At 41.9% G+C, this 26,435-nt stretch overlaps 1 protein-coding gene across 3 annotated transcripts in view; it reads right to left on the bottom strand.

Moving 5' to 3' along the window:
- The window catches only part of UBR3 (ubiquitin protein ligase E3 component n-recognin 3), a 130,095-nt gene extending 105,823 nt beyond the window's left edge, over positions 1-24,272 (bottom strand). For 2 of the 3 annotated variants that reach the window (XM_084799436.1, XM_084799438.1), the window contains exons 1-5: positions 23,671-24,271; positions 11,157-11,296; positions 7,194-7,352; positions 3,210-3,353; positions 2,633-2,682 (exon numbers count right to left, since the gene is read on the bottom strand). In XM_084799436.1, coding sequence (XP_084655562.1) covers positions 2,633-2,682; positions 3,210-3,353; positions 7,194-7,352; positions 11,157-11,296; positions 23,671-24,206 — 1,029 coding nt within the window. In that variant the 5' untranslated portion in view covers positions 24,207-24,271. Of the gene's footprint in view, positions 1-2,632; positions 2,683-3,209; positions 3,354-7,193; positions 7,353-11,156; positions 11,297-23,670 lie in introns of all 3 variants that reach the window. The other variant, XM_084799437.1, reaches the window with a different exon arrangement.
- Between the last annotated feature and the right edge of the window lie 2,163 nt (positions 24,273-26,435).

Raw genomic sequence — 26,435 nt, 5'->3', positions numbered from 1 at the left:
AACTGGGCTGGCAAGATATGCTTGCTGGTCTAATAGACACCCAACTGTTATTGGAATAACCGACCACTTTCCAAATGGAGTTAAAGCCGGCTCCACAACATGGAACTCATATTGGGCTAAATTACTGGCCCTAGAAGAGAACCTAGTAGTAAACTATACACTCCACCCTAAATTCTTATATTTATACCTAAAGATTAGTCCATCTCTCAACTGCCAGAGGAGCTTCTTTTTCTTTTTTCTTTTGGTTTTTCGATACAGTGTTTCTCTCTTTTCTTTTTTTTTGAGACAGGGTTTCTCTGTGTAGCCTTGGCTGTCCTGGACTCCCTTTGTAGACCAGGCTGGCTTCGAACTCACAGAGATCCGCCTGCCTCTGCCTCCCGAGTGCTGGGATTAAAGGCATGCGCCACCACGCCCGACTGCGTTTCTCTGTATAGCTTTTGCTATCCTAAACTTGCTTGCATTGCAAACCATGCTGGCCTCGAACTACAGTGATCCGCCTGCCTCCTATTCCCTGAGTCAGAGAAGCTTCTTACGATGATTAATTTAGAGGCACCCAAGTGCCAACCATGCAGAGAATAAGAGATTATAGAGTACTCAGCTCTTAGCTGTAAATGGAACAGAAACATTGCTTACACACATCCACTAAGGTTGAGGGATCATAGTGAAAGAGAAGGTGGAAAGACTGAAAGATCCAGAGGCAGTGGACGTCTACAATACAACAGTATTTGCCAGACATGACAGTACTGTTGCACACATGAGCTCCGAGTGGCTGTGGCTACATGGACCAGACCTACATAAGATTAAGCCAGCTAAAACCCCAGGATGTACAGGGGAGGGGCTCTTAAAACTCCACCCTGAGGAGCTACTGGCAGGGTGGCTGCTGGAGAAAGGAGATCCATTTCTCTTCGGGGATGCAGCCTAGAGAGACTACCATATGTCCAGGAGATACCTTTCACCCGGGCACACACAAGTAGCACTAAGTGGACCCAGTGGGAGAGAGACAGAGACAGAGAGAGACCGAGGGGTGGGGAGAGGGGGGGGAGAAGAGGATGGAAACGGGACACACATAAATTTAGGAGGAAATGGTGAAATAGAGAAAGAATTGCAGAGGAGAGAAGGAGATGAATTTGCTCAAAACCCATCATGAATTTTGGAAATTCTCTAACAGGTAAACCAAACTAGTTCTGAAGCAAGTGGGAAAAAAAATTACAGAAGTTGATGAAACACAGACTCTAAGTGGAATGAATACAGAGTCCTCAAAAGAGAGTCAGGAAACAGTGAACAGAAAGCGTAGTTCAAACACTCTGGCACCCCTGCAGAGGTAACTTCTCTCTCAAAGGACGTTCTTCTGGCATCCAACGAGAAGATAATATGTTGCTGCAACTGGAATTCTAAGAGTTTATTTAAACCAAGCCAAAAGAAGTTACTTCTTTTCTCATCAAAGGAAAAAGCACTTCTTTCAAAAGCTGCCTTTCTATCATGTCCAGAAATCAAATTCAATTCAGAAAAATAAAGTAGAATCGTCAACAATAAGGGCGAGAGGAGACAAGAGCTGGTAGGCGGAACGAGGGAAAGTATGCAGAAGTACAAGGACATATGCATGAGTGATGGTGCTTTGACAAAGCCCGTGGTTCCTGGTACTAAAGGCAGAACTTGGAGCCTTCCAAATGCTGGACACGCAGTCTATTCCTAAGTAATGCCTTCAATTGCCTTGTCTTGTCTTGTCGCTGTCTGAGACAAAGATCACAGGTAACCCTGACTGGCCTCACATTCACATCTCAAGCTGGTCTCACGCTTGAGATGGAGCTGAGGATGACTCTAAACTGATCCTCCTGCCTCCACGTTTTAAGTGATGGGATGATAGGAAGGAGTCAGCACGTGGGTGTTTTTTCTCTGCCTCCCATGTGCTAGGATTAGTGTGACAACCACCTTCTCAGGCTACTTAACCTACTGTAGTCCTTGTCCTGCCACTAAGTAACTGTGGCTTAGACATCCTAGAAGCTACTCTTGAGCTTCAGTGTGCTGGTTAACTGCATAAGAAACTTACACTAGATAACAACCATAAACCTTTTTCCCCATCAATTCTGCATTGATTTTATGTTAATTTTAAGTGTGCATGTATGTGCATGTGAGTGCTTCTGTCTGTACTTGCAGAGGTCAGAATCAATATTGGCTGCCTCCCTCTGTTTATTCTCTACTGGACTTTTTGACAGAGGCGCTGTCTCCATTTTGCTTAGTTTGGTTTCCCAGCGAACCACCCTTCCCACCCAAACCTGCCTATCTCCAACTCCTAGCACTACGGTTACAAATGTGAGCTCACACTTGGCTTTTTTTTTTGGGGGGGGGGGGTCTTTGGTTTTTCCAAATCAGGATTTCTCTGTGTAGCCATGGCTGTCCAGGACTCTCTTTGAAAACCAGGCTGGCTTCAAACTCACAGCGATCCACCTGCCTATGGCTCCCAAGTGCTGGGATCACAAGCTTTTATGCGGGCACTTAAATCCAAACTCAGGCCTTCATGCTCGCACAGCAAACACTTTACCAAGGAGTCACCTCCCACCCCCAAACCATACATCTTTATAGCTCTAAACATTTAAGGTTCTATTTTTTTAAAGCTTTAAATTTTAAATCTCACCTCATCTGAAGAATCTACTTGTCCCAGTGTTCCAGTAGCACCTGCCAAACCTTCAACAGAAGGGAAGAGGGTGTCCATCACACTGTCATACGCTCATGTACTTTAAAACTATCTGAGACACACAAATACCAGAACACTAAGACACCTCATTCTAAAAGTGACTCTGGCAAAGTTCAACTTTACCTTTAAAAATGTTATCTAATAGCCTGATATTTTAATAGAAAAATCCCAGGGAAACCTAAATTTAGTCATTACACACTGTTTCAGAAGGAGCTTGCTTTTTAGGGTTAAGCCATGATTACTAGGTCATCGAGCAATGAACTCTGAATAGCAGCTGCCACTTCTCTTGGCGTCACAACCACAACTCTAAAACTGAACCAGTGGGTCTTCCTCACTGTCCACCTCCACCACCCTTTTCCTCTGTGGAAAAGGTCAGTCTACTCTTTCTTTATTCTAATATAAAGAATAACATGACACTATGGAAGTTCAAATTTATTTTTTTCAATTATGAGGAAAGCTGAGGGGCTGTTTTAAGACAATGAAGTCACTATGGTTCAAATTAAATGTTTAGACAGACCTTGAACTGGCAGAGTGCTAGTACCAGCAGATGGCTCCTGCATCCCATACACAAGCTTATCCTCAGGATATGTGAGTCCGGAGCTCTTCAAAGCTACAAGGTACTTCTCATGGCTTTTCTTTGCACAAGCATTTTCTCCAAGACCTAATATTTAAAACAAAGTTTTAAACCAGAAGAAAATATTCCATTCAAAATCTAAATACAGTAATCTGGGTAATATAAACAAGTAATACTCTAAGAAGAGGAAACTACAATAAACATAAAATTCACTTCAGATATTATTTTTGTAATTATACTTAGTATTGGCAATCCCAGAATGAGCAGCAATTTATAACAGGAATGAAGTCTGTAAGCATCTGAAATACATGACAAGTTTATAGATAAGGCATGATTTCAACCTTCCAGAAACCTGGAAGTCAGTGGTAAAGAAAGGCAAGAGAAAACGCTGTGACAATTACTAAGCAGACTCCCTGATGTGATCCAACCATCTGTGCGCTCTGTACCCAAGACTTAGCCAAACAAGAGTGCTCAAAAAGGCTTTCCACAGGAGCTGAGGCTTCACGAGAAACCTTCAAATACCACAAATGAAATCCCATTTGACTCTTGTTTTTCCACTCAACTTATCACATTTAAGAATTTAAAAGTGCTGGGAGTGGTGGCGCACACCTTTAATCCCCACGCTGGGGAGACAAAAGCAGGCAGATAGCTGTGAGTTCGAGGCCAGCCTGGTCAAAAAAGCAAGTCCAGGACAGTCATGGCTACACAGAGAGACCTGTCTCAAAAAAAAAATTTTTTTTTAAGTATAATTTATAACTGGGGATGGTGGCACATGCCTTTTATTCCAGCCCTTGGGAAGCAGAGGCAGATGGATCTCTGTGAGTTTGAGGCCAGCCTGGTCTACATAGAGTTCCCAGACAACTTGAACTAGACTCTGCCAAAACAAAAACAAAACAAAAAACCAACAACAATAAGCCACACATACAAAGTATAATTTATATTGAAGTGTCTTCTAAGACAAGTATCTCTACAATTACGGTAACACTCAGGTTCCACAACTCATCTTAGACCTTTTATTCAAGCATTTGAGTTAACTCATTATTGCTATTTTTTGTTTTGTTTTCTAATATTTTATAGAGTTGGAAAAACAGCAAAAGAAAAGAATCGCAATTTAGAGTTCTTTAAAGAAAAAGTTACTCTTATTTCTTTCTCTTTCTCTCCCTCTCTCTCTCTCTCTGGTTTTGGTTTTCCAGACAGGGTTTCTCCGTGTAGCCTTGGCTGTCCTGGGACCAGGCTGGTCTCAAACTCTCAGAGACCCACCTGCCTCTGCCTCCTGAGCGCTGGATTAAAGGCGTGCGCCACCACCGCTCCCTGGCTATTCACTCCCTCTTAGTCTCTATATGAAAGCCCAATCTCCATGGCATTTGCCAATTCCTGGGTGGTGTGTGTCTTCCTTAGGCCCTGAACACTGCTGATTACGTTGTCTCACAGAAGTTTACAGTGGGCTGAACTTTCCTCCTCTGGTACATCAACAACAGCAATACCACCCACAGCACAATGACGGGGTTTGCTGTAGTTGCCATTGTTTTTAAGAAAACAAACAGAGCAGGGCGTGCATGCCTTTTAATCCAAGCATTCAGGAGGCAGAGGCACGCAGATCGCTGTAAATTCGAGGCCAGCCTGGTCTACAAAGTTAGTCTAGGACAGCCAAGGCTACACAGAGAAACCTTGTCTCGAAAAACCAATTGAAAGAAAGAAAGAATGAATGAATGAATCACTTCTAGTTTAAGAAAATAACAGATGTCCAGGCATAATTCCTGCCCTCCCTTTTAAAGGTTTTATTGATTCTTTGTGAATTTCACATCAGGCACCCCAATCCCACTCATTTCCAATTTCATCACCAACCTCAAACCTACGCCACCAGCATCGTTCCCCGAGAGCACTGCCTGAGCTGCCTTTCTTTCTCTTTCCAATTAATTGTTGCCAAAAGAGGTTCAGGCAGCTTACTCATGAGACTAAAACATTTGCATGATGTAGTGGTTTGAACAAAAACTGTCCTGGTAGGCTCAAGTATTTGAATACTTGGTCCCCAGTTGGTTGCACTGTTTAGGAAGGTGGTGCAGGCTGGCTGGACTCACTTTTTAGACCAGGCTGGCCTCGAACTCACTGCCTCAATCCACCTGCCTCTGCCTCCCAACTGCTGGGATTAAAGGCTCGCACCACCATGCCAGGCAAGAGAGTACATTTGTCAGGCAGTGGTGTCACATGGTATAAGATTTATTGTAAGATCGTGGGGGAGAGGGGGAAGGCGCCCCAGGGGGACAGAGAGTGAAAGAGACAAAGTAAAAGCTCCATTCATTCTTTAGACACATTTCGCTTTAATTCTCTGGACAAATGAAAAGCTGTTTTAATGTCCTTATCTGTTAAATGCAGCATCTACCCCTTCATCTTGGTCAATCCCCAGGGGCTTTTTTTCGCCTCTTGTCTCTAACATACAGTTTCTTACTTCCTGGCACGTCCACTAGTTTTTACTATGTACTAGGTATTCTAATAATACAATATAAAAGATTCTCAATCCTCAAAATACTAAATTTTGTTCTAGAAGACAATCCAACCACAAGCTGAACACTGTGAACCAATAAAAAAAGAAAAAAAAATCACAAAGGCTGTGCTTTATATTTTGTAGACATAAGCTTTTTGTGTAATTCAAATGCTGATTTCTATACCTCCCATATCTGGTTGCAATCCTTGTTCTGAGAATCTCCTGTCTCAATGTTCTATAAACACTGACCCTGAATTGTCCCCCTGGTACACCAATAAAGCAGCTTACAGCCAGTTGCTAAGTAGGGGAGAGAACAGGACTAAACTTCCTGCCAGCCAGGGGAGGAGGAGTTAGAAGAGGACGCAGGAGATTCAGTCATGAGCAGGTGTCCAAGAAGGACCAGAAGGAGAGAAAAGGCTGGAACAAGAAAAAAGCTACAAAGTACAAGTATCTCTGGGATGTTTACTGGAAGGAAACCAGGTTAGTTTAGAGGGTTAAGAATAGAGTAATAACTGCTCAGTTATTGTGTTGTAAAGCTTATTGGTAAACAAACATAAGTCTCAATTATTTGTGTGATATCTGGGTAAAAGAGAAACTGAGAAACAAATATTTTATTTTATAAATATAAGTATAACAACATTCTGTACAGAGCAGATCTTTGGAAAATTCAATTTGCTGAAAACACCTCTACTTCCCCCCCCCCCCCATTATTCAAGACAGGGTTTCTTTGCATAATAGCCCTGGCTATCCTGGACTCCTTTGTAGACCAGGCTGGCCTTGAACTTATGGAGATCCATCTGCATCTGCCTCTGCCCCTCCCTCTGCGTCTGTCTCCCAAGCGCTAGGATTAAAGGCGTACACCACCATGCCTTGCTAAAACCTCTACTTTGAGACTAACTACCTCACACTCTGCCTTCTATGCACCACTCGGGAGGCAGAGGCAGGAGCATCACTGTGAGTTCAATGCCAGCCTGATCTACAAAGCAAGTAACTACTTTTGTGCATGAATTATTTGTACTCTTTTTGGAGAAGTAGTTTGAAATAGAAATTTTGGAACTTGGAAAACTGCTACTTAATCATATCTATTTAATCTTCTCCACTAAGAAATACATAACACGAAAAGGAATTTTCTTTTTACTCTTTACAAGATGCGGCTTTTCTGAAGACTGCTTTGGGACTGGCAAAAACATTACATTCTTTGTACAAATCATCAACTAGAGAAGTAAGCCTAATATTTTATTTTATTTTATTATTATTTTAGTGGGCACTGGGGACCTACACACTCAGTACTCCAGAAGGCAGGCAGGCAGATCTCTGAGTTTGAGGACAGCCAGGGCTACACAGAAACCTTGTCTCCAAAAAAAACAAAACAAACAAACAAAAGATGCTGTTTTTTATTACAATGATGTAAGTAAACTGTAAATGTCTTCTGACGTTTCACTCACCAGAAGTCAGATCTTTGTAGTTTTGTTGGTTTGTTAACACCTGAGTAAGAACAGACCTCATTGCTCCACCCATTTTAGTCAGGTCTTCTAAAAATGAAATTTGAGGCTCCAAAAGCTGAAGAACTTTGTTAAGATCTTTTTCTGATGGTACATCAGCTGCTAAAAAGAGCGAAAATAAATTTATATACACACATATATAGATACATATATAAACACATAATTATATAATTAAAGATAACAAAATATTTTGTTCAAGTTGTGGTGGTGCATGCCTTTAATCCCAGCACTTGGGAGGCCCAGGCAGGCGGATCTCTGTGAGTTCGAGGCCAGCGTGGTCTATAAAGGGAGTCCAGGACAGGGCTCTGTTATAGAGATAAATTCTGTTTCAAAAACAAACAAGAGCCCAGGACAGTCAAGGATACATAAAGAAACCCTGCCTCAAAAAACTAAAAAAATTTTTTTTAATTTTTTTTCAAAACAGTAACACTTTACTCTTTTAAAATTTTAGTGGTTTGGGGCTTGAGAGACGGCCCACAGGTTAAGAGCACTGGCTATTCTTCCAGAGGAGCAGGGTTCAATTCCCAACACCCACATGGCAGTTCACAAGTATCTGTAACTCCATTCCAGAGGATCTGACACCCTCCCACCAATACACATAAAATTATAAAAATTTTAGTGGCTTCAATAATATTTTATAGCCAAAAAAGAGTCAGTATTAAGTCAATATTAATTAGTGCCATAGTAAGAATTAACTTGTGGGGCTGGCAAGATAGCAATGTGGTAATGCTTGTCTCTAAACCTGGCTTCAATGCCCAGAAACACACAAGGGTCCTTGGCCCTCTCAAGAAGAGTGCTGGGGAAGTTGGGCGTGGTGGCGCACACATTTAATGCCAGAACTCAGGGGGCAGAGGCAGGTGGACTCTCTGAGTTCGAGAACAGCCTGATCTACAAAGGGAGTCTAGGACAGCCAAGACTACACAGAGAAATCCTGTCTTGAAAAACCAAAATCAACAATAACAACAAGAAAAAAAAAAAGAGTGCTGGGGAGAGGAGGTGTGGAGACTCACTCAAGGAGGAAGGGAAAAAGAAATGATTTAAAAACAAAAACAAAAAACAAAAAACCCTTTGACCAGTAAATGAGAAAAAGATGTTTTAAAGACCCAAGAGCACCAGCTGTGGTGGCCTTTAATCTCAGTACTAGGGAGGCAGAGGTAGATGGATCTTTGTGAACTTGAGGCCAGCCTGGTCTACAAAGAAAGTATAGGACAGCCAGGGCTATAGGGAGAAACCTTATCTCAAAAAATCTAAATAACAAACAAACAAGACCCTAAACAGTGGTTCTCACCCTTCCTGATGCTGTGATCCTTTAATAAATTTCTCAAATTGTGGTAACCCACAACCATAAAATTGTTTCATTGCTACTTAATAACTAATTTTGCTACTGTTGTAAGTTATAATGTAAATATCTTATATGCAAGATATCTGATATGTGATGTGCCCCTGTGATAGTGTTAGTCTGCTCCCCTCCCCAAGGTTGAGAACCACTGCCCTAAAGTCCAAAATATGTAAATACACAATTAAAGTTTGAGCATTATTGGCTAAAGGAGAATACACATGAGGGAGCTCAGGCAAGGGACCACGACTCAGCTGCAAAACTTCACATTCCCAGCTGGAAGAAAGTGCTGTGAACTCTGCCTGTGCACACTTTCCCCAGTGACTCACACAGTTACACAAGATGATAACTGATGTTTGCCTTGGTTTCCAGGGGCTCTGACAATGGCTAATAATAGGCTAGAAATTTTAAGGTAAAATGAGAGAAAGAACCCAAAGCAACTGTGAATTCACAAGACTTCCGAGCTTCCATGACCTCAAATTATAGTGGGGTCCCAAACAGTTTTTGAGTTTTGTTTACTAAGGTTTTCTTTCTTTCTTTTTTTTTTTTTTTAATCGTTTGCCCAACTCAGAAATCATTGATGAGCAACAGAAGAAAATTTAATGAGTGTGCATTCATGAAATTCATCCTTAGACAAAAATGCTTCCATTAGTTTCTTCATGTTTACAGATTAAAAATAAAAACAAACAAACAAACAAACAAAAGCCAGAAGTCAGAGTCAGTCAATCTCTATGAGTTTAAGCCCAGCCTAGGCTACATAGAGAGTTCCAGGTCAGGCAGAGCTACATACTGAGACCCAGTCTCTAAGTAACTAATTGAACCAGCTAGCGGTAGCACACAGCTATCACGGCTGTGCACTGCAGTCCTGCCTCCTGCCTTTTTAACCACCGAATACTACAGATGGAAAATTATAAATTAAAAATTATAAATGTTAAGATTCTCACCAAAAAAAAGTTCTAAATTCTAATGACCTAATGTTTTAATGATCTAATAATTTAATATTCTAAATAACCTAAAGTGATCCATTCACAATTTCAAAATGGGGTTAGAAGATAAAAACATACGCCATATTCTGGTTTCAAACTAAAGATTTATAAGTGAAATCATTTTAAACATATGAAAATAAAACAAGTGATACGTAGGCATAAAAATGCCACTATCCCTAGAAAGGCAAAAGAAATTATAAAAAGGTAACAAATGTATTCCATACTACTGCCATCACTAATTCATAATGTCTGACAAAGAATTTTTTTAAATATTGATAGTTTTAACTTTACATAAAATGTCCAAAACAACTGTTACAGGTTATTTTGGTTTACAGGTATTTGCAACACATAGGTTATCAATGGAGATATTATTTTAAATTAAATTTGGGTTCTAAATTGAAATTAGCTATCTCTGGCTAATGAGTAGTAAAAGAAGTCATCTGTGCTGGGAATACACTGGAAGATCTGACTTTCCACATCTCTTAAAGCAACCTCACAGGGTTTCTCTTGCAGTCCTGGCTGTCTTAGACTCACTTTGTAGACCAGGCTGGCCACACTCACAGCGATCCGCCTGCCTCTCCCTCCCAAGCGCTAGGATTAAAGGTGTGCGCTACCAAGCCCTTCTCTGACAAAGAATTCTAAATATGTCTCCAGCACATTTCTCAAGATTATGACAAAGATCTTAAAAGAGTAATTGTAATTTGAGTAGTTTTCCTCTTTTTTTAGTACTAACAATGCACACGTGGTAGTGATGCAATGATATGGAAGCAAACAGTTTAAGTCTATCATAAGTTGTTATATAAAATATCTGGAGGAAAACAACAGCAACTTATCATCTAACACCGGTTAAATTAAAACATTTATCAACTACTTTTTGCCCAATCATAATATAATAGCAAATCACTTTTTATTTAGAGGAAAAAGGCATCAAACCATGCCTCCTAAAAGGTATCTATAAAGTTACATATATCATTTATTTTTCTGTAGTTCATAGTCATTACTTTAAAAATGTTAAGCAAGGAAGCATAAGACGCAGAAAGGCTAAGTTAAAATGAGCTGTAGTATAAAAATGCCAGCATGAAGCCCATAATTTTGTCTGCTACCTTTTTTTAATAGAAGATTTTTAAATTTATTCTGTTTATAGTGCTCTGCCTGCATGTATGCATACAGGCAGGAAGAGGGAACAAGATCTCATTATAAATGGTTGTGAGTCACCATATGGTTGCTGGGAATTGAACTCAGGACCTTTGGAAGAGCCGGCAGTGCTCTATCTTTACTATTTTATGTTAAGCAAAAACAAGTGGTGTGTTGGCCTGGAGAGGTGGCTCAGTGGTTAGAAGCAGTCACTGCTCTTACAAAGGACCTGAGTTCGGTTCTCAGCACGCACAGCTGAAGGCTCACAGCTGGCCTCCCTAGGCACCTCCATTCACATGCACAAACACACACACAGACCACACTTACAGATACACATAGTCAAAAATATAAAATTTTTAAGTGACACCTTTACATTTTTCTTTATCATTAATGCTAAAATTCTGTGGTCTAATAATATAAGAGTATTACGATGATCATATTAAACCATACCTGGTTCATTATAGCCTTCTCTTAAGTACTGAATAAGACAAAAAATAAATCTTGGAAGAACAAATTCAGACATCATCAGTAAGTCTTTGGGAACACAGGGAATATTTGAACTTGATTTAATCTGATGTCTTCTGCAAAACCTGTAATAGCAGGGGGAAAAAAACTAAGACGAAAGGAAAAATAGCAATTATCTAACCAACCAAGAATGTATTGCTTCTATTTACAATATTAACAAAGAAAATACAGGCAAATACTAAAGCCAGTTGAATACATCTTTATGATTTTTAAGTCATCAAGTTAAAAGAATACAGCTTTAGTAGGCCTTTAAATTAAAAATGGTACCCAAAAAGACTTTTCCTAAGACAAGAATATCCCAGCTATGCCCCAAACAGAACACAAAAAGAAAATCACCATAGGATTTACATGTTTGACTGCAATGTTACTCTCACTGTCACTTTATTATTTCTATCCTTTACAGACCTGTAAGTACAACTTGAGAGTTATCTGAATCACTTATATCTTCCATTCCTACCTCAATAAATTAATCAATAATATAAGCAATTGAAACTTTTTTAAAATTATACATTTAAGTATATATATTCTTGCTAATCTTAACATTATTTTTTGAAATGACTAATACATTTAAGCAATAAAAACAAATATTCACAATCCAAATAGTCACCAATAAGCTACTGTGCTACTAAATACAAAATTACTAATTAAATATATTAAAATGGCTTAAAATAAACTTAATAGGAGAGTACAAAAACTATCTTAGCTAAAACATTAATGGTCTGAATACAGCAAAAGAGCACTCTTAAGTAGAAAAAATTATTTTATTTCATAAAACCCAGATATTTAAATTCCTTAAATTTAATATTATTAAATCAATGTAATCAAAATTATTTCTATCAAATTGAAGAGCTTATGTTCGAAAAAGGTTAACATCTAGAATAAATGATTAATGAAAATAAGCTAATCTGCAAAACACGGTGTGTAGTAATTTAACAATATCAACAGACTACAACTGAGTCCAGGATACACGTATATAAATTCATGGATTTACTATCTAATAAACACAATGTAACAACTCAATATAGTGAAAAATAAAAATGTGTGTGTGTGTGCACGCATATGCGTGTGTGTACAAGAGTACAGTTGTTCACAGAAGCCAAAGGCATCGATCAGATCCCCTGAGGCTTGAGTTCCAGCAGGTTGTGAGCACCTGATGTGGGTGCTAAGAACCAAACTGGGATCCTCTGCAAAAACAGTGTAAACTCTTAACTGCTGAGCCATATTCATGGCCCCATGGAAAGGCAAATTGTTTTAGGTCAAAATTGATATATTAAACACAGGAAATAAATTCTATCCCTATCTTAAATGACACACAAAATATATTCCACTCACATAAAAAAAAAAAAAAATTATATACCAGCAGGGTGTGTGGCGCACGCCTTTAATCCCAGCCCTAGGGAGGCAGAGGCACATGGATCTTTCTGAGTTTGAGGCCAAGCTGGTCTACAAAGCCAGGGCTGTTACTCAGAGAAACCCTGTCTTGAGAAACAAAACAAAACAAAAAGTTGTGCACCTGTTCACTACAGTGAATTTTATTCTGTATGATAATGACATTGTGGACACACAGCATGTTGGTGGATATTTAACGATGTAAGAAGTTACTTGGTGGAATGCCGGGGAGGGGGGGGGGGTGGCGCATGCCTTTAATCCCAGCACTCGGGAGGCAGGTGGCTCTTCATGAGTAGGAGGCCAACCTGGCTTACAAAGCTAGTCCAGGACAGTCAAGGCCACAGAGAGAAACCCTGTTTCCAAAAACAAAAACAAAAAAAGAGAAGGTATCTGGTGGAGACATCCCATTCAGGGCTGAGTGTCCTCAGGTCTCTCACCCTCTGCGTATTATCTGCTTTGGGCCTCTGTGTTTCTTCCCAGCTGCTACAGGAAGCAGCTTTTCTGATCCTGGCTAAGCAAGGCACTAATCTATGTGTGCTGCAACACATCCCTCTCCAGAGCTCAGGGAACCCTGGGGAAGTGGGGACAAAAGTGTAAAAGCCAGAAAGAATGGAGGGCACCAAGAAAGCAAGGCCTTGTAAATCAACAGGATTGACACACATATGAATTCAGAGAACGTGAGGCAGCATGCACACACAGGGCCTGCAGGGGGTCTGTGCCAGATGGGGTCCTAGAGATAAAAGTAGTGGACACATGCACCCACCCCTAACCCAGAAGCCATCTCCAGTCAATACCCAGTTGCAAATAAAAATGTGTTTTCCTCCAAGGCAGTCTCACCAGGGAAACAAAGCACTCTTAAGGGTATGCCCAGGCCCAGCAACAGATAGCAACAGAAAACAAGCTCAGTGGCATCTCTGAGGATTCTTGTCTCATAAGGACACGTCAGGGCTTTCTTTTTTTTTTTAATCTCATTTATTTTCTTATATTTTTTTCTTCTCTCCTCTTACCCAACAGTGTTTTGCATATATATTTTAGCTCCCAGCTTAATGTTTTTATGGGATTCTGAGTATCTTCTACATCTATCTGATTCTTATGCCTTTCCTTGGGCTCTTTTCCATCTGTTTGTTTTGTCCTATTCCAATGTATCTTGTTTTCTTATTATACCTTAAAGCCTGTCTGTTTTCTAGTGAGAGATAGGAAAGAGGTGTCCGGGTAGGAGAGGAGTGGAGGAGGAGCTGGGAGGGCAGAGGAAAGGGGGCCAGAATGAGGATATATTATTATATGAGGAGAAAAATCTATTTTCAATAAAAGGAAAAATAGCATAAGAAGAGAAAGAAAAATGATTTGGGTCAGGCATGCTCTTTTTTTTTAAAGATTTATTAATTATGTATACAATGTTCTGCTTTCATGCACACCTACAAAGCAGAAGAGGGCACCAGATCTCACTATAGATGGTTGTTAGCTACCACAAGGTTGTTGGGATTTGAACTCAAGACCTCTGGAAGAGCAGGCAGTGCTCTTAACCTCTGAGCCATCTCTCCAGTCCAGGGGCATATGCTTTTAATGGCAGTATTTGGGAAGCAGAGGCAGGCAGGTCTGGATTTGAGATTGGCCTGGTTTACACAACCAGTTCCAGGCCAGCCTGAGCAGCACTGTGAGTTCCTGTCACAAAACAAAATAAAGAGAGAAAGATGGAGGAAAGGAAGAATGAAGGAGGAAAAGAAAGAAGAAAAAAAGGAAAGGAAAGAGACAATTTACAAAATCTAGGTGTCATCGGTGATTAATAAACATAAAAACTGATCAGGAAAAATATTACCACACACATTCACTTGTCAATGATGAAACAGGAAAAATGTTTACAATTCCTAACTAGCCAAAGGCTATTTAAATACTGTCCTGTGTTTTAGTCTCAGAACGGTACACTGTCCCATCCCAGCCTTGGACTCAATACACTTATCGTATTACTCCAGCATTAGAGATGCCCTTTTTTTAACCTGTTTCTAATCTTAGTACATTATCCTTTAACCTTCTACAGATTGTTTTCTAAAAGATGTTTGCTCGTTTTTGTTTTTTTTTTTTTAATTTCTGTGTATCCCAAACAAGGCATGGGGGTGGGGGTGGGGGTGGGGGCGGGGGCGGGGGCAGAGGAGGTAAGAAGGCCTAATGCAGCTCCTCTGTGGTTGGCAGGGTGGGGGACTGCGATCATCAGATGTATGAGCTGGGAACCAAACGTGGCCCTTTTGGAGGGCCATCTCTCCCTTCTTTTAAACCTTCCGAAATTGTTATTTAATTTCAGATTTTATAACTACATTAGCTTGAGTTCATTTTTGTGAGATTTCCTAAAGAGGACAGTTATACATGAATAGCCATATTGCAGGGGTTTGTCCTATTCTGTTTTGGAAGAGGGTTTGTCATGGGTTTTCTAAGGCAAGGCCTCATGGCCCAGACTGGCTTCAAAATCCTTAAAGTAGCCAAGGTTGCCTTTGAATTCCTAATCTTTCTACCTCCCCACCCACTGCTGGGATTACAAGTGCACACCACCATACATGGCCCCAAAAACTCTTATAAACTGTACACAGACATTTTATAAACTCTCTCCTTTGTATATAAAGCAGATAACAAAAAATGAAAAACCAACAAGATTTACTAACGTAAGAATTCATAACACACACACAAAAAAAAGAATTCATAACACGTAAAAACACCAACTTACTATTACTACAAGTATGAAGTCAGCATGTATAGGCCCTGGGTTAGATTCCCAGCACCAAAGAAAGGAGGAAAGAAATGCATATACAGGAATATATCCACATTTGTATGCAACTGTAAACAGAAGCAACCCACCACTTCCTATTTTCTCAGTGAGAAAAAAGGGAGTAACACTATTTACAGTGTTAAAGTCCTAGTTTGTAGAAATCTAACCCTCTTTTACTTCAGAGTAGGTTAGAGGATGAGCAATTGGGTAGGTATTTTAAAAATGAAATTATCAATATTATGACAATATAATTATAGTTTTAGAAAAAGAGTTCCTACCTTATAGGTTCTCTTACCATTTACAAAATATTTACCATTGTGTATTCAGGGAATCTTATATCTACAATTCTAAACAATTTTGCCTTTTTTCTTCTCTTTCATCCTTACCATACTCATACATAAAGGTTTATAAATTTCAAAAAAAAAAAAGTCATAAGTCCTTTCATAAGAAGGAATCGGGATGTCTGTATATACGAAATTGAACATTTTACAACTGTCTGACCAAAATACTGTTAGTAGCTTAGAGCAAACCCTGATTGGTAATAAATAGGTCACTGCTAAATGAAAGGGGAAATTCTGTAAAAACCATGTCCTACCCAACCAATTCCCAAGTGCTAGGACTTTGACACCACATCTGATTTCAAAATGCATTTTAACTGTAAATATAGAGATTTATGTAAGTTAAAAAGATAGAAATAAGGCTGGAGAGATGGCTCAGAGGTTAAGAGCACTGCCTGCTCTTCCAAAGGTCCTGAGTTCAATTCTCAGCAACCACATGGTGGCTCACAACCATCTGAATTGAGATCTGGTGCCCTCTCTGGCATGCAGGTATGCGTGCAGGCAAAACACTATATTCTTTTCTTTCTTTCTTTCTTTTGGGTTTTTTTGTTTGTTTGTTTTTTGTTTTTTTGTTTTGTTTTGTTTTGTTTTGTTTTGTTTTTGGTTTCTTGAGGCAGGGTTTCTCTGTGTAGGCTTGGCTGTCCTGGACTCACTTTGTAGACCAGGCTGGCCTCGAACTCACAGTGATCTGCCTGCCTCTGCCTCCCGAATGCTGGAACTAAAGGCATGTGCCAAACACTGTATTCTTAATAAATAAACAAACATTTTTTAAAAGGTATCAGATATATACTACCCATATTCTGGCACATCCAACCAACCAAATTAAGTAAAAGTATCTAACATTTTTCATGTTAGTCAGGTGTAGTGGCACATACTTTTAGTTCTAGCACTCAGGAGGCAAAGGCAGGAGGATTTTATGACTTCCAGACCAGCCAGGATTACAAAATATTCTGTCTCTAATTAATTAATTAATCAATTATAACTATATAAAAATAAGTAGATGCTAACATAACAGGTTTCCAGGAAAATCTATATATTAAGTCTGTACATAAGCATATGAGGTAAATGTCTAGCAAGTATGGGTCCTTTTCTTTTTTTTTTTTTTTCTTTTTTTTTTTTCCTTTTTGGTTTTTTGAGACAGTGTTTCTCTGTGTAGCCTTGGCTGTCTTGGACTTGCTTTGTAGACCATGCTGGTCTTGAGAACTCACAGTGATCTGCCTGCCTCTGCCTCCTGAGTGCTGGGACTCCTGGGACTAAAGGCATGCACCACCATGCCTGGTTGGGTCCTTTTTTAAGAGGAGATAATTCTCTCTTAAAAATAAGAGCCAGCCTGGTCTACATAGTGAAACCCTGTTTCAAAAGGGGGTTGGGGGTTCTGTAGAGATGCTCAGAGGTTAAGAATACTGAGGGCTCCTCCAGAGGACCCGGGTCAATTCCCAGTACCCGTCTACCCGGTAACTCAAAACTATTCCAGGGGACACAAAGCCCTCTTCTAGCCAGGCATGCAAGTGGTACACAGACATGCATTCAAACAAAACATTCATATACATAAAATAAAATAGAAAAAAAAGTATCTTTAAAAGAAAAGAAGATGGGGCTGGAGAGATGGCTCAGAGGTTAAGAGCACTGCCTGTTCTTCCAGAGGTCCTGAGTTCAATTCCCGGCCACCACATCTATAATGTGATCTAATGCCCTCTTCTGGGGTACAGGAATACATGCAGGCAGAGTACTGTATATGTAATAAATAAATAAAACTTTCAAAAAAAGAAAAGCAAAGAAGATGCACTGTGAGCCTGGCATGGTGGCGCACACCTGTAATCCTAGCCCTAGCTCGGGAGGCAGAGGCAGGCAGATCAAGGCCAGTCTGGTCTACAAAGTGAGCCTAGGACAGCCAGGACTACAAGAGAGAAAATACACTGTGTACTAATATGAGACACTGTCCAATATATGTTGGGGGAAATAATGAAGAGTGTTAACCAGATATTCACTGCCTCCACTTCAGCACTGTCACAAACTAAACTACCTAAATATTTCCAACAAGCCAGCTAAAAAAAATACTGATCCATTAGTGCTAACATCTTTTAAATACATAATTAAGGTCAAATGAAAATGAGAGAAATCCCTCTCTCACTGGATGAGTGGATGAAGAAGAGGACCTTGACCTTTTATTTTATCCAATCTTTTATATTATAGTCAATATGTACTACATTTGACATTTTAAAGGTGGGAAAGACTACTCTAAACACTCTGAAAACTGCTGTTGATAATCAATGCCATTTCCTGAATAATAAAAGGATGTAACCTTCGGACAGCTTTTCAGATACAGCCCAACTTAACATTTAGGAAGCATCTATTAAATCCATCTATGTTGGCCTTTAGGGTGTCTTTTTTTTAAGGACCTTAAAATCTGGACGAAAGTAAGCAAAATGGCAAAAAAAAAAAAAAAAACCCACCTATAATACATGATAAAATATTAAAACTAATCAAAGTTGCCAGGGTTGTGGGACACATCTTTAATCCCAGCACTTGGGAGGCAGATCTCTGTGAGTTCAATCAAAGCCAGCCTGATCTACAAAGAAACCCTGTCTCAAAAAACCATGGAAAGAAAGAAACAAACAAACTGTGTGACAAAAAGTAGGCAGAGCTTAAGTTCCCGGGCTTGGGGTCTCAGAGGGACTAGACGGCCATGAGGAAGAGAGAGGGGAAGCAGAAGATGTAGCAGGATGAGAGAGAAAGCCGAAGAGAAGGAAGTCACCACAGAGCAGTATGGGCCATGAGCACGTGGCCATGAGGGCTGGCCTGACAGAACAGACGCAGCTCAGACAGAAATGGTTAAGGAAAGTAACAGGGGTATACAGCTGGGAAATAACAAAATAGCTTAGAGGTTTGATACCTGCCCAGTTACTGTGCTTAAAGCTTTAATAACGCAAACGGTCTCTGCCTCGATTATTTGAGAACTAGCTAGGGTGGAGAAACCATCTAGAGTCTAATATTCTTCCACAGCATGTATAGCAATGATTACACTTACTCTATAGTGATTCTTGTACAGGTGGAAAGCATAGCTTAATCGCTAGCACCACAGACAAGAACATCATTTTGTTATACATTGTTTTTCTTTTCAAGATTTTTTATGCCTATGTGTTTTGCCTGAGTGTGTGTGTGTGTGTGTGTGTGTGTGTGTGTGTGTGTGTATGTATGTATGTATGTATGTATGTATGTATGTATGTGCACCCCGTGTGTGCAGTACCCTCAGAGGCTAGAAGAGGATGCTGCATCCCCTGAAACTAGAGTAACAGTGGTTGTAAGCTGAACCCAGGCTCTCAGCAGGGGCCATAATTACACTTAACCACTAAGCCATCTACCTGCCCAGTTATACATAATTTAACATATCAGTCTCATACTTTGTTATATCATCTCACACATGAGTTCTCAATGTTTTCTCTTTGTTTCGTGTATCTGCTAATACTACTATTATGCTGACAATAGTAATGTCAATAAATCAAAAACAGTTGAAGCCAGCAATGGTGGCACTTGCCTTTATGCCAGAGCATTCAGGAAGCAGAGGCAGGTGGATGTCAGTGAGTTCAACGTCCTATCACAACAGCCATATACATGAAAAGGACTAAGGCACAAGAACTCTCTTCTTGTATTAAGTGCACAGACACAAGGATAAAGTATAGCTCTGGGATAGAGCATGTTCCTCCTTACAAATAAAATAAGGCCTTGGGTTTACTCCCCAGCACTGCAGTTGGTCAGTACAGCAGTAGGTTTACAGGGAAAGTGGAATCTTTCAGAGATTGCCTAACCAGTAGAATGGCACACTTTTATGCTAGTGGGAAGAACAACTCCAAAATACATGCATTCTCTGGGGTTTGGTTTGGTTTGGTTTTGGTTTTTTTGAGACAGGGGTTCTCTTGTAGGCCTGGCTGTCCTAGACTAGCTTTGTAGACCAGGCTGGCCTTGAACTCACAGAGATTCTCCTCCTCTGCCTCCCGAGTGCTGGGATTAAAGGTATGTACCATGCCCGATACATTTGTTTGTTTGTTTTTAAAGATTTATTATTATGTATACGGTGTTCTGCTGCATGTACACCTGCACAGCAGAAGGAGGCACCAGCTCTCATTATAAATGGTTGTGAGCCACCATGTGGGTGCTGGGAATAGAACTCAAGACCTCTGGAAGGGCACCCAGTGCTCTTAACCTCTGAGCCATCCCTCCAGCCCCGAATTCTCAGTTTTTAAGCCTTTGGGGACTGTTCCCAGGTAGCACAGATCTGTCCACCTGGAACACTATTAGAACATGAAGCTGCATCTTAGCCTACACTCATGGCCACCGTCAACTACTCCTCTAAAGGTAGAAGAGTAGGTATTCAGCCCAGATTATTCCGTCTAAACCACTAAGTTGTAAACATTTCGGAACAATCACATGCCTCCAATACTGTTTATTGTTCAGTCTTGTCCATGAAACTAGACATAGTAACTCCTGGAACACACAGCCAATAGTTGTGTTTTTCTAAGAGAATAATTAAATCAGTAAGTATTAAGCACCAATTCACATACAACTGCTACCATGAGGAAAATAAATTTCCTGAAATCTCAATAAAAACACAGGGACGGAGAGATGGCTCAGGAGTTAAGAGCACTGTGTTCTTCAGAGGTCCTGAGTTCAATTCCCAGAACATATGGTGGCTCACAACCACCTATACTGGGATCCGATGCCCATGCAGGTGTACATGAAGACAGAGCACTCATATACAAAAAATAAAAATAAAAAAACACAGGGCCTTATCTACAGCAAGGATGCCCTAGTTCTGTGTTTGTATTCTGTTGTTGTTGTTGTTGTTGTTGTTGTTGTTGTTGTTTTCAAGACCGGGTTTCTTTGTGTAACCTTGGCTATCCTAGACTCACTTTGTAGACCAACCTGGCCTCAAACTCACTGAGATCCACCTGCCTCTGCCTCCCACAGTGCTAGGATTACAGAGGTATGCCACCTCACCCAGCTTCTGTGCTTGTATTCTTCCCGCCCCCACCCCAGACAGGGTTTCTCTGTGTAACAGCCCCGGCTGTCCTGGACTCACTTTGTAGACCAGGCTGGCCTCGGATTCAGAGATCCACCTGCCTCTGCCTCCCGAGGGCTGGGATTACAGGCATGAGCCACTGTACCCAACTTATATTTGTATTATAAATAAGTAAATAAATAAAATCTCATTAGAAACTGTGCATAATGGCTCACACCTGTAATCCCTGTATTCGGAAGAATGAGACAGGAAGTCTGAATTCACAGCCAGTTGAAGTTACACATTAAGACCCTACCCTATCATGAAGAAGGAAGAAGGGAGGAGGAGGAGGAAGAGGAAGAAGAGGAGGAAGAGGAGGAGGAGGAAGAGGAAGAAGAAGAAGTCCCCAACACGGTGGCTCACACTTACAATCACTACACTTGAGAGTCAGAAGCAAGATCACTAAAAGTTCAAAGCCAGCATAGTCAACACAGAAAGTTCCAGGAACCTATCCCAAACAAAACAGAAAACCTTACTAACATTATTTCCACTTCCACAGTAAAGCAACATAATTTTTAAATGCCAGATTTGCATTTCACCCAGAAAAATCTGATAATTACCACTTGTTCCAAATTCCAAGGAAGAACCAACATTATTTCTTTCATTATTAGTTCCCTGAATGCTAACCTAGAACAAGAAATTAAAAAGTTTCATTATTTATAAAAGATTGCTCTAAGTCATCCATGACTTGACCTCCCTCTTTAAAAAAGGGGGGGGGGGGGTGCATGCCTTTAATCCTAGCACTCTGGAGGCTGAGGCAGGCCAATCTCTGTGCCAAGGTTACACAGAGAAACCCAGTCTCAAAAAACCAAAAAGGTGGGCTTGACACACAAGCGTAACCACCTGAATTTGGTCTCCAGAACCCACATAAAGGTGCAAGGAGAGCTAACTCCACAAAGCTGCCCCTTGTCCTACACAAAATACACATACACAGCAGCAGCAGTAGCAGCAGCATTTAATTTTTAATTGAAGGTTTAAAAAATGACATTTAAGCCGGACAGTGGTCCCACTTGGGACCTGTGAGTTCGAGGCCAGCCTGGTCTACAAAGTGAGTCCGATTCAATGGGAATAATAACTAAGTATCTCAAAATTGTTAAAAAATTAAATGAGTTAAATTATGTAAAGCAGTTAAAATTTGACTACTTTCATCAAAGAGAAAAAAATATAGAGTTTTAATAACACTGTTAAAGAAGCTACTGGAAAACAGGCCATTCCATACATTAATTATAAAAAGTCTCAGGAAGGACAGTTTTTAAATCCCACCTTTGTAAATTTACCCAACTGATATTCTTGTACAAATAAGAGAAGACTGGCACACCAAGGCTTTTATTTTTGTACTATGAATCTTCACGACCATCACCTTACATTATTAAATCAAGGGCAGCAAATTTATGGAGCATTATGTAGCCATTTTTACCCTAAAGAATCAGGAAACTGATGTGAAACAACATCACAGTGAGAAAAGACAAGCTGGAGAAGAATGTTACCTTCTGGATGAAAAGAGACAGAAACAGGAAACATTTACTGTTGCTTTGGACTAAGAGAAACTAACAGCAGTGAGAAGGAACTGGTAGATGAGAGACCAGAAAGGATGCAATGTTTTATTATAGGTTATGTTGGCTTTTATATTCAATAATTATAAATATTAAAATGCTAAAAGTAAAGCAAAAATTCATTATAATTGCTAGCCCTCATTATTATTATTTGCAAGCTCTTACTATGTCCTTTCTGAATCGTTTCCTTAATCCTTCTGCTCAGAAACCTCTTCTCCAGCTTCTGACTCCTTGATGGCTATTTAAGGAATGTATCACTAAGGACGGTAGTGTAAGTGAATTATGGCATAGGTGCGCTGTACACATCAATGAGTTTGTCACAGATGCATGTGTTGAGTGTCTCCTTTCAGATGGGTATTCTCATATTAATGATTAAGGTGCTTTGTTTTTTGGCTTGGGGTTTTGTTTTGGTTTGGTTTGGTTTTAGGTTTGGTTTGGTTTGGTTTGGTTTTTCTAGTCAGGGTTTTTCTGTGTAACCCTGGCTGTCCTGGACTCTCACTTTGTAGACCAGGCTGGCCTCGAACTCACTGCAATCCACCTGCTTCTGCTTCCCAAGTGCTGGGATTAAAGGCGTGCGCCACCACCCGGGCGATTAAGGTGCTCTTAACTAGATAAAACCCAGCATTTGATTCCTAATTCGCTCCGTGATTTTTCTCCTCCTTCTAGTGTGAGGGGTATTCTATATATCTCACTGCCCAGGAGCCCAATCCTCGGTCGCTCTAGCACACTAAATACTCTGACAGCTCAACAGTCCCTTTTTACACAAGCCCCTCCCTTCCCTCCTTCCTCAACCCTCATCAGCTCCACAGCTCGGTCCCTCGCAGGCAGTTCAGCCGCTTTTCCCCCAAGGGGCCTAAACTGCAGTTAAGACCCTCTTTTCCCTGGCCTTCATCATCTGGTGACCCAAATCGGATCCCAACCCACTCCCTCACGGTCTATCCAAATCATTTCCAAGGCTCTTCTCCAGAATCAGGCAGACAGCTGTAACCCCCCCCCCTCCTTTCCCAACAAGTACACAACTGACAGCACACCAGATTCCCCCAAGTATCCACTCCTCCTCCTACCTGCCCTCTCCCCCTACGCACTGAACCCCCCGCCCTATCACTCGCCCACCCTGACCTCCTGCTTCCCCGCACATGCTCTCCTCTCCTCCCCACCGCCTTCCTCCAACCGGTGACAGCTCAGTCACCTCCAACCCCTTGTGTCTGCGCCGTTCCCCAAGCTTCCCCCAGACAGATGAGGGTCGGCTCTCAGATTTCCCCTAGGCTTCCTCCCCAACCACCCCCCAACAATCCCACGACCCCGCAAGACCACACGGCCCAGGTCGCCTCGCCGGGGCTCCACTCACCCACTCTCCCGCATTACGTTGCTGTCCCCGCAGTCGCAGGCGCCTCCGGCCTGGCTGCGGAACATGTTGAAGTCGTGTCCAGTGTGGTCGCCCTGGTGGAAGCACTCCGCGCACAGCGACATGCAGGGGGAGATGCCGCACGTCCGGCAGCGGTAGGCCACGAAGTTGGCCGTCCAGACCAGGCCGCAGAGCGCCGCGGGGTCGTAGGCCCGCACGGCCGCGCAGAACTCATCGTAGCCGCCGCCGCCGGCCAGAAGGCACTTACACCACTCCAGGGCATCCTCGTCCGCCGCGCCCGGGCCGCCGCCGCCCGCCGCCGCCTCCTCGCCGCCCGCAGCCCCGGCCAGCGGCCGCTCTGCGTTCAGCACCCGCTCCAGCAGCGCCTGCAGCTCCTCGGCGCCCGCACGGTTGTCCGGCCGGCTGAGAGCGGCCTTCAGATGCGCGGCGGTGGCCGCCTTGTCTAGGGCCGGCCCCTGCGCGGGCACCTCGGCCTGGGGCGGCTGCGGACCCCCGACGGCCGCCGCCGCCGCCGCCATGATGAGAGCTCAGAATTTGGAGAGCCCAGGACCCGCGGCTCCTCCCGGGAGGGTGGGGGAATTGACTCCTGCGACGGCTCGGCCCGCCCAACTCTCGCGATACCCGGCGCCGCAGAGCACCTCGGCGTGCTCCCCGCCCCCTGCGCACGCCCTCCGGCTAGGCCCCGCCCCCCTCGGGCTCCGCCCCCTCCAGGCGGGGTTTCTGCTCCCGTAAGTCTCCTCTACCTGCTAGCTCCCAACTTTCAAAACTGACAATTACTTTACACAACAACTCCGCAAAGATCGGCAAAGACGATCTTCAGTAAGAGTGGTTTGTTTTGTTTTGTTTTGTTTTGTTTCCTGCAGTCGGGATGTAATATATGAGAGAATAAAGGAAAGATGAGTCGTTTTTTCTTTATTTGCCTAGAACACAGGGATTATACATAACACCTATCAAATGTATTTTAGGCATCTGTCTCTGGCCTTCAAATGTTGATTCTAGTTATCAGAGTCTTAGTAACTAATCGATTCCTATTATTAATGAAACTGCCTCCTAAATATTTCCCTGAGTCTCACTCTTCCAGTTGAATCTCCTAAGATAAATTCTTTTTAAAACTGTGATGTATCTTTTTTTTTTTTTTTTTTTTTGGTTGGTTGGTTGGGTGAGTGGTTAGTTTTTGTGGTGTTGTGTTGTGGTTTGTTTGTTTGTTTATTTGTTTGTTTGTTTGTTTGTTTTGGGGGCTCGAGACAGAGTTTCTCTGTTTAGCGTTGGCTGCCCTGGAACTCACTCTATAGACCAGGTTAGTCTCAAACTCACACAGATCTGCCTGCCTCTTCCTCCCCAGTCCTGGGAGTAAAGGCTTGTGCCACCACCCGAATGAAAAATAAGAAATAGCTCGGTGGTGGTGGTGGTGGCGCCTTTAATCCCAGCACTTGGGAGGCAGAGGCAGGTGGATCGCTGTGAGTTCGAGGCTGGCCTGGTCTACAATGGGAGTCCAAGGCAGTCAAGGCTACACAGAGAACCCCTATCTTGAAAAACCAAAAATTAAAAATTTTAAAGTAAGAAAGACATATTCTTACTGTCCTTTTTAAATTACTTTCAATGTATTTATTTGAGTCAGAGCTCTCTAATACCCATATAGTCAGAGAACGGTTTGCGGGAGTTGCTTCCTTCCCTTTCCTGTGGTTTCCTGAGGATTGGACTCAATCATCAGGCTTAGCAGCAGAAACAGTCCCTTGCTGACCCATGTCTTGGCCCTCTTATATCCTCTTACCAAACTCTTTAGTGGAGAGAAAAACCAAGCTCCTTCAGCTGTCTGGTCAAAACCCACCAACACCACTATTTCTCACTGTCTGGAGCAGAGAGAAACAGACAGACAGACAACCACTGGAACCTGATCACTATTTCATGAGAGCTTTTGCTTAGTTTTGTTTGTTCGCTTCCTGGTTTGGTTTTGGGTTTGTTGTTTGTTTGTTTGTTTGTTGACAGGGTTTTTCTTGTAGTCCAGGCTGTCCTCTCGACTTGCTTTATAGATCTGGCCTCGAACTCACAGAGACCCACCTGCCTCTGCCTCCCGAGTGCTAGGTTTAAAGGCAGGCATCACCACACCCAGCTCTTTTTTTGTTTGTTTGTTTGTTTGTTTTGGTTTTTGGTTTTTCAAGACAGGGTTTCTCTGTGTAGCCTTGGCTGTCCTGGACTGACTTTGTAGACCAGGCTGGCCTTGAACTCACAGCAGCCCTCCTGCCTCTGCCTCCCAGAGTGCTGCGATTACAGACTACACCACACCCCGCCTTTATTTGTTTTAAGACAGCATCTCCTGTGGCCCAGAGTGGCCTCAAGCATTTTATGTACGCAAAGATGACCTTGAACTCCTCCCTCCATCTCCCAGTGCTGGAATTACTACACTCTACCTGGTTTATAGGGAGCCAGGGGTTGAACCCAGATCTCCATGCATGCTGGGTAAGCACTGTATCAACTGAGCTACATCCCCAGCTCTCATTTTCTTTCATTTAAAGTGGGTGGAAGGGTTGCTGGAGAGATGTGTCCATGCTTAAGAGCACTGACCGCTCTTCCAGATTACCCAAATTTGGTTCCCAGCACCCAGATAGCAACTCACAACTGTCTTTAACTCCAATTTCAGGGAACCCAATGCTGTCTTTTGGCCTCTGTGGGTACCAGGCATGCAAGTGGTGCACAGAAATACATGCAGGCAAAACACCCATACATAAAAACCTTTTAGGGCTGAAGAG

This window comes from Acomys minous, assembly GCF_964271855.1.
Source record: "Acomys minous genome assembly, chromosome: 10".
NCBI classification, from domain to species: Eukaryota; Metazoa; Chordata; class Mammalia; order Rodentia; family Muridae; genus Acomys; species Acomys minous.
The sequence above is the reverse complement of the archived record's forward strand: the minus strand, read 5'-3'. Positions and strand labels throughout refer to the sequence as shown.